This window comes from Branchiostoma floridae, chromosome 6 (genome assembly GCF_000003815.2).
Source record: "Branchiostoma floridae strain S238N-H82 chromosome 6, Bfl_VNyyK, whole genome shotgun sequence".
Lineage (NCBI taxonomy): Eukaryota > Metazoa > Chordata > Leptocardii > Amphioxiformes > Branchiostomatidae > Branchiostoma > Branchiostoma floridae.
The window spans coordinates 8,750,956-8,762,367 of record NC_049984.1 but is presented as its reverse complement, the minus strand read 5'-3'; the positions used below and the strand labels follow the sequence as shown (position 1 = coordinate 8,762,367).

At 42.5% G+C, this 11,412-nt stretch overlaps 3 protein-coding genes across 4 annotated transcripts in view; 2 read left to right on the top strand and 1 right to left on the bottom strand.

Moving 5' to 3' along the window:
• The window catches only part of LOC118417595 (NADH dehydrogenase (ubiquinone) complex I, assembly factor 6-like), a 3,813-nt gene extending 1,840 nt beyond the window's left edge, over nt 1-1,973 (top strand). Inside the window, exons 5-8 of the mRNA XM_035823192.1 lie at nt 230-372; nt 949-1,050; nt 1,525-1,581; nt 1,819-1,973. Coding sequence (XP_035679085.1) covers nt 230-372; nt 949-1,050; nt 1,525-1,581; nt 1,819-1,947 — 431 coding nt within the window. The 3' untranslated portion in view covers nt 1,948-1,973. The remainder of the gene's footprint in view (nt 1-229; nt 373-948; nt 1,051-1,524; nt 1,582-1,818) is intronic.
• A 279-nt stretch (nt 1,974-2,252) lies between these two features.
• On the bottom strand, nt 2,253-7,976 carry LOC118418493 (N-acetylglucosamine-1-phosphodiester alpha-N-acetylglucosaminidase-like). 2 transcript variants are annotated; one of them, XM_035824446.1, is made up of 7 exons: nt 7,718-7,976; nt 5,847-6,067; nt 4,785-5,258; nt 4,316-4,455; nt 3,747-3,855; nt 3,044-3,172; nt 2,253-2,765 (listed from the first exon to the last, which is right to left on the bottom strand). In XM_035824446.1, the coding sequence occupies exons 2-7, from the start codon at nt 6,038-6,040 to the stop codon at nt 2,603-2,605; spliced, it is 1,209 nt and encodes a 402-aa protein (XP_035680339.1). In that variant the 5' UTR covers nt 6,041-6,067; nt 7,718-7,976; the 3' UTR covers nt 2,253-2,602. The 2 variants fall into 2 exon arrangements, with proteins under 2 accessions (XP_035680339.1, XP_035680340.1); XM_035824447.1 differs by lacking the exon at nt 7,718-7,976 and having other exon boundaries at nt 5,847-6,356.
• Nucleotides 7,977-8,508: 532 nt separating this feature from the next.
• The window catches only part of LOC118418510 (sorting nexin-21-like), a 9,064-nt gene continuing 6,160 nt past the window's right edge, over nt 8,509-11,412 (top strand). Inside the window, exon 1 of the mRNA XM_035824476.1 lies at nt 8,509-8,718. Coding sequence (XP_035680369.1) covers nt 8,656-8,718 — 63 coding nt within the window. The 5' untranslated portion in view covers nt 8,509-8,655. The remainder of the gene's footprint in view (nt 8,719-11,412) is intronic.

Genomic DNA, 11,412 nt, shown 5'->3' with positions numbered 1-11,412 from the left:
AAGGATATTATGCAGGTCCAAACAAACACCTAAAGAGAAAAATGTTTAGACATTATAAACCTTAAAATGATGTTGGGAGTATAACCAATACTCCCAACATCATTTTAAGTGTCTAAACATTTTTCTCTTCAGGTGTTCGTTTGGATCTGCATAATATCCTTTTCATCATCACCTACGATAGTATAGCTATGTTCAGCTTCCTTGGTGTGATGTGTTTTCTTACAATGGTCTTCCACAGGTATCAAAGATGTACATGCAGACCATGCTGCTAGTCATATTGGTAAAGCCATTGGCATCTGTACAGCACTGAGAGCTGCACCCTACCTGGCCAATAGGAGGAGAGTCTTTCTGCCAATGGATGTTATGATGCAGGTTAGTTGTTTATCTCTTTTTCTGTGAGTTAATAATGTTTAGACATCCACATACCTGTTACAAGATACTCTTCTACTTCAGAATCTACATAATACAGGACAAAGTGCCTTACGGAACATTGTGTCCTGTACGATACTCAATATAAAGGTTACTAAAGGAACTGGATAAGCCTTGGAAATGGTCTTTGTCTTGTCTTGTCTTGATTTTGTTTTGAATCCCCTCTTTTACATTCAATTCGTGGTCTTAGTGAAATAGCTGTTGGACTTCAGATTCTGTTCAGTGACTCATGACAAAGGATGATGTCTGAAATGTCTGGCCATCTACAAACTGTATCCAGTTGCAAAAGTGACTTTGTATTGACTGGTCTTTTCTGTGTTATAGAAGCAAAAGAAATTTTAATGAGAAGTTTAGTTCAGATCCTTGAATTTTGTAGTGTTATGTTAGCACATGTAATGCTCGCATGACAGGGCAACAGCCGATAAACCGGGTAGTGAGTTTTGTTAGTGTAGTGATGTAATGATGTTAGAACAGCAAGTGGAATTCGAGTTTATGGTTACTGTTTCTTATTTTGTACAGTTTGGAGTTTCCCAAGAGGACATAGTGAGGGGGAAGCAGGACCAGAAAGTGAAGGATGTGATGTATGAGATAGCCAGTCTGTCTCACTCACATCTGGAGAAAGTAAGAGAGGCTCACACCAGTACATAGTGTTGTCCAACTTACTTTACAAAAACAACTAGCTCATGGAGGAGAATATATAGCACAGATAAACATACAAATCCAATATTATACCTTCCCTTAAATTAGTAGCCTTTTTCATGACCTGGAATGTCATTTCTGACTAACGACTAGTTCTGCCATCTCTGAACTGTATTTCCTGTACTTCCTGCCTCTCTGACAAGTTTGACCTTTGTGGTTGCCTTTCCATTCACTAGCTGTCACTTGAATGATTCTGGACACATGCACCAACCCAAACTAACTCGGGTTTTTGGAAAACCCTGTCCAGTCCAGACAGGCACACACCCAAAACAGAAGATTCGTTCACAGAATTAACAGCAGAATACTGGTAAATGTGTACCCTTTAATAGACACAAATTAAATTATGTCCTGCGGAGGACATCTGAGTTCATGGACTATGTACATGTATGTTTCCAGGCAAGGTCATTGAAGAAAGATGTACCCAGAAAAGCCATGTCAGCCTTCCTTCCTGCAGTAAGTTCCATTGACATAGACAGGTGTTTTTGTAAATTAATGTGTTTTTAAACAGGTTACCTATAGTTTGATTGGTAAGCAATAGCATAGACATATGTCATCATGATTATAATTTGTATGAAGTGGAATGTATTATTTTTAACATAACAAAATATGTATGTATAGTACCTCTACGAGAACCAGTGTTTTGCCAACATGTTGATTGATAGTGATCATTCTTAACATTGTTCTTTGCAGCTTTCTTGCGACTCCTACTTGAAGAAGATACAAAAAGCAGACTTCAACGTTTTTGACTCATCGTTACACCAAAGAGATACCCTTCTACCACTTCATCTACTGCTGCAGAAACTGAGAAGGATGTTCTGATCTTTGATATGATGATAAAAAAATTTAAGTAGCCAACTGCAACTGATGACACAGGAATTTAAGCATTGAAGAGATGTGCACATTTCTCTGACTTTATATAAACTTAATTGCATTTCAGCTGCCAAGAATAAAGGTTTCAGAGATTGTCAAATGATCCTGAAATACAATTACCATTATCTGGTATTTCATACATATGCCATGTGCCAGCAGAAGAGAACAAGTCTGCATGTGCTACTGTAAAGTCCATCAGTTCTTTCCTTCATCAAGGAGGAATGTGTGTTTGTGTGTGTTTGTCTGTCTACGGATCACATAACATAAATTGTGGATGGATCTTTATGATACTTTGCACGTTGGTACAGGTTTGTGAAATGAAGAGGCTATTAGATTTGCAAGGTACTGCACCAAAGATACTTGTTTTCTTGTGTTCTGGACAAGCTGAGACTGGAATACCAAAGAAGTACAAGCTATGGTCACAATTTGGGGGTGGTAGATACATGTAGCTGTAATGCTGGAGGGGAAGTCATATTAGTAGCAGCTTTCTTTGCAGGGGCATGTAAGTGTCAGACTTTGAAACAGGATTAGCCATACAAGCCAAAAAGGGGTTCATGATTTTTGCTATTACTTTCATTCTAGCAAAGATGTGTTTTTTTGTGAGTTATTGCAGGATCCAATGTAGAATTACACACAAAATTATGACTTTCAAGCAAGTGTAAGAGTTGACAGCTCTGCAGTTTGATGTCACATCATCTGGATCGTGAGCGCACAGGATGGTGGAAACTTCTCGGGGGCAGTGCCATGTCTGGTTGTGGTTGTCATTACTGGAATGAAAGCAATATTTACATTGTGAGTAGCCTGTTGGTCTTGATCCAACTGGAAAATGTGCAATTTTTAGATACTTAGCAGTTCAAAATAAGGTGTATGATATGTCAAATAGTTTCTATTGTTAGTAAGTTAAGTACGTACAAAGCCTGGATCCCATCATCTGCAGTTAACACTGTTTCTCTTTTCCACTTGCTTAACATGTACCACCTGGTAAGCAAGAGAAAAGGCAGGGCCAGTGGTAACTACTGATGGTGGTACCTAGGCTAGTAGTTACCAATGATCTGCAGGATAGTTAGCAACAGTTCCATCCAGTACAAATGTGGCTGAACCTCCTCCATCCAAGTTGATCGCATTTACCAAGCCCAGTCTCTGCAGGAACTCTGCAAACTCCCACAAGTTCAGTCTGTTAAAATACAAATGGAGACATTGATAGTTGTTGTGAGTATACATGTAAAAGCCTGGTGTGAGTTCTTAAAATCAGTTAATCTATAGCTACTACAAATAACAATTTGCTACAAATAACAATTTGCCCATTAAGACATAGTGGCATTGAGTGCCTAGGCTAGCAGACATGAGAAGTATTGGGTTTGATTTCTGGCTATATGTTGTGTCTGGGAAAGAAACTTATCACGACTTAACTCACTCCACCCAGGTGTAAAGACTTCAGTGGGGAGGTAAGGAGAGGGGTGGGCTCCAAGTTCCAATTCTGTGCCCCAGACACAGTGATTTATATAAACCACCCACTGCCCCCACAGCCAGTCGGAATCGTCTACTAGATCTTTGTGTAAAGCCAATTCTCTGCTGGCAGAAGATATAGACCATGTCCACAAATGTGAAAACCTCAGCCCAGTTTAGAAGAGCCTTCAGAAGGTATCCATTTTTGTGGGCGTGCCTTTCAACCAGCTTCCAGCCAATCAGAGAATCACCTTAATATTTTAGAAGCCAGAAAATAGCTTAGAAGAATGTGTTTTACTCACCCTCTTTCTTCGGTGTTTCCATCTGTGTGCACCAGAACAACCCTCCCCTGATCATCATGCCCCACTGCGACCCTAGCTGACAGGACATCCACAAACTTGTCCATGGGGCCTTGCAGAGTGCAAAACAAAGGAACAGTATTTTAATGACTACTACTTTCACGACATGTCTTATGATACTGAATAGGCTCCAGGTATCGTGTCTGACTCACAGAATCATGACATGCCTTTGCCTGTCAGTGTCATTCTAACAACACCTTTTTGTTGTTAGTATTAAAACCAGGTTGACACGTTTGGTCCCCTCATTGGATAAATGTGGTTCAATCTTTAACGAGCTCGTGGTGTGGCTCTCCTCAAAGACGGCCCTTTGGCTTTATTTTCCATCTGAGAGCATGTCCCTAACCAAAGGCCAGGTCTCATTTTAAATTGAGTAAAGAGGGGAAATAGGTGTGAAGTGTCTTTCCAAAGGGAACAACATTGGAGCCTGGTAGGGATTCAAACCCAGAACCATTAGCCTAGCCCCAAGACCACCTTGTCGCGTGTTCGTGTCTTTTTTTAATTATAAAACTCACCATATTCCTGTAGCCCTCCACAGTCCTGAGCTTTGCTCTCGTTAACGAAGACAGTCCCATTCCTGACCAACCAGATAACTCCAGTGATCAATTGTACAAAGGGGTTGTCTTCCCGTAACACGTCCATCTCAGAAAGGTACCTGCAAAAGTCGGCAACAAATCAAAGTTTGTAAGTGGATAAATGTTTGATATAGTATAGATATACATGTGTATGTCAGATCAGGGATTGCAGAATTGCCGATTTTGCCAGTAGGGATCCCGATCGGAGTCTGTAACAGTAAAGATATTTCCTTAGAAGACAGAACTTTTCAACTTCAATTCATGCCTGCCTACCTTCAATTCATGCATGCCAGTTTACATCAAATGGAAACATTACTAGGATTCTAATCGCAGCCTCTGTTGATCGATCAAAGTACGTCCTTTAATTCATGTTCACGACTTAATTGATTTTGTTGCAAAGTTTACCTACCCAACTACAATGGTTCCGTCCTTTCTGATACCGAAGTTTGCATTCTGAACACCACCTCCGTCTTGTATACGTTTCCCGTCTGTTACCACATTCCCCATGCAGGCATGCGATTCTGAACCGAAGAAACCGGCATTCAACGCTGCGTGACAGCGACGGGCTCGGGATGTCTTGACAGCAGCTCTGCGTCTTCGTTCTACACAACCTCCCGGGCCACCGGGCTCCACGACTGAAAAAGTGCTCAGCGGGTTGTTGATCACCGTGTGATGTCCATAAACGTCTTTAGCGATTCCCCGAGAATCCAGCACTTTGTCCACGAAGTATTTAGTGTCGGATGAAGATGTTACCGACGAGTTTTTATGTGCGGGGAAAGTTTCGTGGGCGGTTTCACCAGACTTGACGACACGACAACCTTTGACATGGCGGTGCCACTCCTCGGATTGCGAAAATGGCACCAGTGAGTCATTATCTGGTGATCTGAAAGGTTGAAGATAATGAATTTTCTTTGTGTGAAAAAAGAATACCTCCAGCAAAGAGCATATATCGTAATCTTCAGTGCACTAGTGACGGAAGACGCATTTGATGTACTTGAAGGTCAAATCAGCACCTTAGAGAGAGGCCATTTTTGTAGACAGGATTTTAACATCCCTCACAGAGAAAACTACTCAACTCGGCCAAAGAATGCTACACGGGGTATCTTTCAATTCTGATACACTTTACAGCAGTTATCATCGCTCAATCTCCTACACAGAGCACCGCTCGAGACCTGTACAATGTACGTTGGGCTCTGGCCTTGGGCTTAGGTCCCAATTCCCAACCTCGGGCCGGCCGGGTAGCTTTCGGAAGCGAAACATATGATATAAAAGGCAACAAAACACACACACAACAAAATCAGCCATCAGTAAAGGCGATTCTATGATTGGTTGGTAGCTGGTTAGAGTTCACGCTAACCAATTAAAGTGGAAACCTCAGCCAGGTATAGCAGAGCTTCCCCCAAATCCCAATGCATGTAAATTGTATAGGCCATGCGCTAATCTCTGTGTGGGAGTATGGCACCGCGTTTACCTCAGTATTTCCCCCTCCCCTTTTACAGGAGCGTCTTTGTTAGATAACAGGAATCTGCCTGGTGATCTATAGACACTGATTGTGCTTGGTTTCATGATGGCGCTGACGTAATCACTGTTGTTGGTTGTTATGACGAAGATGGTTGTGAAGACCGACGCTATCAGGATGTACAATGTCGTCTGGTATCTCGCCATGCCACGCTGCTAACGGAATTAGGAGTTCTAGAGAGAGAGAAAAAAAAATCAAGTTTAGGTGCCAGTGTAAATATTGCTGCAAGGAAAGAAATGTGGTCTCTGTGACCTGATCTCTAGTCTGAATTGAAACTAGAAAAATGATATTGGCTGTTCCATGACTTGCGTATTATGTATAACGTTATACCATGTACTGACTGTTTCATTTTATGTATTGTGTATATATTGATGGCATGACTGTTTTTAATTGATGTTTGTAAATATTGACAATTGTATGTACGTTATCTATGTATGAAGTCCAGGAAGATTAGTGGCGTGCCTAATCACTAATGAATTTTCTAATAAAGTCTCAAGTTTGATAGTCCGCACATACACTGTCGAGTGCCTGGGCTAGCGTATACGAGATTGAGAGTTCATATTATTCCTAGCTTGACGCTGTGTCATTGGGAAAAATTGTCGGTAGAAAGAGAGTGATGAGATCCGATTTTCAATACAATACCTTACATACAGTAATAGTGATTTCACATCCTACTAACGGTCACAAAAAGGACATGGGTCATTTATCAGTGGACAGAGAAATAAAGCTATTGCAATAGTGGGGTTCAAGCGCCACCAACTGACCATTCCAACTGGTCCGGGCATTTTGGCCTAGTGGTTATGGCGTTGGTCTAGTAAGCTGGTGGACCCGGATTCTAATCCTGTGAGCCAGGGGACTACCTTTACTCGCCTCCTGTGTTGTGGTGGTTCCCACACTAGATCCTGTGAGTAATAGCAAATATGTGCCGCGCAGAGATACTCAGAGATTCAAGGACGAATCTAAGAAAGGAAAGGAGGAGTAGTTCAAGCGCGACCAACTAACCAGTCCAACCGGGTCCTCACCTTTCGGGCGGGCAGGCTCGGGTTCCAATCACGGCAGCCAGGGGACTGTTTCTGCTTGCCCCATGTGTTTTATTATCTCCAAAGACTATTTCAATTTCACTTCACAATAGAATTGAGTTCGCCACTAGAAGTCCTAGTCGAGGGTGACTGATTTTGAATTGACCAAGAACACTGTATGGTGGCAAGTAAAGAGCTAGAGGTATGATAAAGGGTACTCAGTAGTAAAAGGCACTGTGGCGACGAACACTGGGATAAACAATTTTAAGCCTAAGACCATTCGAACTTATGACTTCAGTAAGGGACGACCTTCGTCACTTTCTTATCTGAATTGTTATCTCGGGGTCAGCCTTATGGCGTATTTTAGTGCCACAGGCTGTGGCTGTGCAATTAAAAGGGGTAAAAATGCAAGGAAATGTTTGTTTATTCTATGAAGCAGAATAACACCCACGCCTTCGTCTAGGGGGATCCCACCCTACGATCCTCTGGGCGTTGACCCGTTTTTTTTTTTTGCCTACGGATCCCAACCGGAGGTAATAGGTTAGAGAGTATTGCTCATTACGGCCGGGGGCATTTGTATGCAAGAATTAAAGCCCCTGGATGTACCTATATACTAGGTGTACCGTCTGTCAACGAGTTTTCCATGATCGTTATGAAAAGTGTTTTTCAAATACAACTGACTGCTAGTATGTTTGTATAGTGAAGGATTCCGCGACACACTTTTGCACACTGAAACAGCCTGTACCAAATGTATGTGTGTTTAGCATTGTGAGAAGTAAGGCATAAGAGGAATCGGAAACTCACCTCAATATAGACGAATGTGACGTCCAAAACTCTCGGAGGAAACGTCCTCTACTCGTCTTTTTGAATGCTAAGGATTGCCTGAAGGGAAACGTGTCTGGTTGTTGGCGGGAATTGCAAATTAAGGGCATGCCTTTGCCTGTCGAACTGGTTTGACTAGCCAGTAGGGATGATTGATCACATATTTATATTTATATGCACGGGTTAAGTTTAACTAGGGACCGTCAAGGGGATTTTGGAAAAGTTTCAGAAAGGCTTTTAGATCATAGTAGTAGTGTTAACGTACTGTGCTGAAATGCTATGACCGTGATAGAGCCCAGCCTTGTAACTGTTACACTCCCGAAGGTCGCTACCCTGTACATAGTGACCTTGGGGAACGGACTAATTATAAAGCGAACAAGGCTGGGCTCCATGGTAGTTTTGCCCTGCTGAAGTCAATCTAGTCTGGATTTCCGTAAAATATTTGCATCTTTATGTTTCTATTTTGCACTTCTACGTGTAACGTTACTTGTTACCTGGCCGGGATACCTCGTAATGGGTTTTGGCCAGTATTAATATGGATAGATAGATTGTTTGCCGAGGTAGGCGGGGCTATGGGATCGGCCACTTTATAATAATTTAGCATTTAGTGTGAAACTAAAATGGGTTGGCCGGCCCAAAATAAAACTCATTCATATATGCGTCTAAATATCTGATGGTATTTTATGGTGAACCGGTGTCGTTTCCTTACTGTAAACGTGAGAAACAACCCTGGGTTTACATGTTAGAATTTGGCGCCATTGACGACACTGCGTATGTCAGAGGTCACCATTTCCTGCTCACAAAATGGCGGTGCTTGAACGTGAATTTCCTGGAGTCTGCGGTTTTTGCATCAAAAGTCATGTGCTCTAAACCCTAGGTTGTCGTTTAGGCTAGGTGAAGAAGTTAGGGTAAAGCAGGCCATGGCTACAGGGACACCGGAGCCGAAAAAGAGACTAAAATGCGACATCAGTCTGGATATGGAGGTACGGTTTGGCTCTTTGTGATGATCAGTTGATGTGTGTTACTATTTGGAGAGGCTCATTTCCTAAAGGGTACAAAAGGGTACATCTGAGACACATATCATAAGTCTTTAGAATAGTTCTCGATCGATTAATTTTGCGTTTGTAATGTATAAGATCGTTTTCACAGAACGTTCGAAAACCGTTCGATCACGCGTGGGCGCCATGTTGGATGATAACCTGGATGACTAGAACACAGAACGGCACCAGCAAAGTTACTTGCGGGTTCAAGTGTGCTGTTTTGTCTCCATTCTGTGAATCATTAAGTGATGTAGCCAAGGTTGCAATAATCAGGACAAAGTTGCAATAATACGTCTTGATCTATATACTTTTAAAAATGGCACTTTTTTCAACGATCTAATGCTGGTGCCGATCGCGAGGATTTACTTTTGCGGTAGCGGGAAATGGAGTGTTCGCGGTGGTTTAGAGTTCGCGGTGAAGCGGCCTCGCAAAAAACGCGATCATTCACTGTACCTGGCCCGGCTACCCTGGGTGATATCCTTTCACTGACAGGCGGCGTGCAGAGGACTAGCTACCAATCCCCACCACATGCATATGCGCGCACGAGCTGGCCCTCACTGTCCACTTGCCTAACAAGGGGCAAGATTTAGCGCTTCCCCGACCCTAACTCCGTGAGGCAAGTGGGGGCCAGCGGGATAGTGGTATTAAAAAAGTTCGTGCGCGCGTCTTTTTTCCGTATTTTGGCTTTGTCAACATGTGTATTAGAAAGGTCTGTTTACAAAATTACAATTCAGTTGATCAACTAACGTTAAACATACGAATCAGGGCTGCTAGCGCTGACGTAATTGCGACAGACTGTAACGTTGCACTTGATACTGAAAGTTCAAACTCTGAGAATGCTTAGCACATGTTTAGTCAGATGCCAAATTGCGTTTAGTGCCCGTCGCGACATGGAGGTGACAGAACTCGACCAGACTTGTAGAAACTTCCCTCGCCACAAGCGCAAAGCTCGCTGGAAGACATGTACACGCCACACTTTGTCGATTCAATACTGAAATCGTGCGAGATACGGAAGGGGCTGTCAAAGTTTTGTGTAAGGGTGCCGTCACACGTGCGTATATCTGTTGTACATGTAGATCTTACGAAAGTCTCCGTACTTTTGCCGTGTCTCAATAAAGAATCTTTATCAAAGTTCGTATGAGGTACCTATGGACTATTTGTCTCTATCAGGCTTCACATATATCACTTGGAAAAAGCAGAAATTAAACAAATATATACACTCAGATAACATGCTAGAGAAGTTAGTTGGCCGAGGGAGTATGGCCTGCGACCTAGCTAACTCCTCTGGCATGTTATCTGTATATTTTTGTCCAATTTTATTTTCCCAGCGACCTGTGGAGCACGGTGGGGGCTAAGAATTTCATACGAACCTCATACGGACTTGAATGTGTACGCATGTGCAATCCTTCAGGTGCAGTCACACGAGCGTATATATCAAGTCCATATGAGGTCCGTATTGACATTTTTCTTCATATGATCATACCAGTCGTATGCACAATGCACACCTCACCTCATACTTTTAGGTAAGCGTACTGGGCCGTGCTGAGCGTAAAACTGACACAACGATTGAGATGCGCGTGAGGGGTGTATTGTGCCCGTTAACACGTGTAAGTTCCGCATTGACATGTTTTGTCTTGCCTTAGGTAAAGTTTGCGGCTGAAGACATTTTTTGTTTTGTTCTACCAGCTACACAATCGTGGGTAAAAAAGTTCGATTTTCGTTCCTCGTGAACAAGCCAAACAATTTTCAATCCTCGCTTGATTATCGACAGAACATCGGGGGCAGTACTCAGGACGCGATGTGCCGTGTTTTATGAAGAAGAAATAGAACAAGCTTGCTGACATTTTCGTGTAACATGGTATACGTCCATGACATACACTGTACCAGAAACCAACTTTCTCCCAAATTTTTTTTTTAAAAAGCATGCACAAACTCAGGGCTACTGTTGGTGGGCTAGTAGGATAGTGGTTTAATCAGGTTATTGAAAATAGGACGGACTGTATACAGGTAATGTTGTTGAATAGAAACGGCGAGTGTTTATGGAACTCGCAGTTAGCACGGCAAACATCTAGTCCGTTTCTGAATAAAAAAGGCTTCTTTCCACGAACGGGTCCACCACGTGCAACACACAGCCGTGTGGAGATCGAGCCGCTTATCATCCAACATGGCCGTTCGAACGTTCGAACGCGACTGTGACGTCATTGTGAAAACGATCTATAAATTGTGCTTAATCTGGGTCCCAGGAATGTACAAGATTTCGTTCCACTGTGGTATTGATTATGCATGGTTCCGCTGTACTTTGAGGAACCGAAACACAAAACTGAAAACTTCAAGATATTTCCTGTGATCAGGGATTTGTGTTGGTGTTGTTAAAAAGTGACGCTAGATCTAACCGTCCTTGGGGTAACAAGACAAAGAAAACTTCACCATTTTCAAGCGATTAGGACTTCGCCCTTTTTGCATGTTAATTCGATCATAAAGAGTAATTTTGTTGCCTTTTCAATGTTCATCAGAGAATGGTCAAATCAGCAGCCAACACAATGTATATGTTCCATGCAACGCTCAGAAGGGATAGGTCCTAAGGCAATACCAAGTTATTTACTTGGGTCTTGCATATTGCAAAGTCTGCATTGGATC

Bases quoted from the DNA above. Each gene is read 5' to 3' on its own strand.
- LOC118418493 (XM_035824446.1), bottom strand. From the start codon at position 6,040: ATGGCGAGATACCAGACGACATTGTACATCCTGATAGCGTCGGTCTTC. The intron at 5,259-5,846 runs GTAAACGCGGTG...TCAACCTTTCAG, and splicing joins GGGGAGGGGGAAATACTGAG to ATCACCAGATAATGACTCAC. The intron at 2,766-3,043 runs GTAACTACTAGC...CTTTCATTCCAG, and splicing joins AACTATCCTGCAGATCATTG to TAATGACAACCACAACCAGA.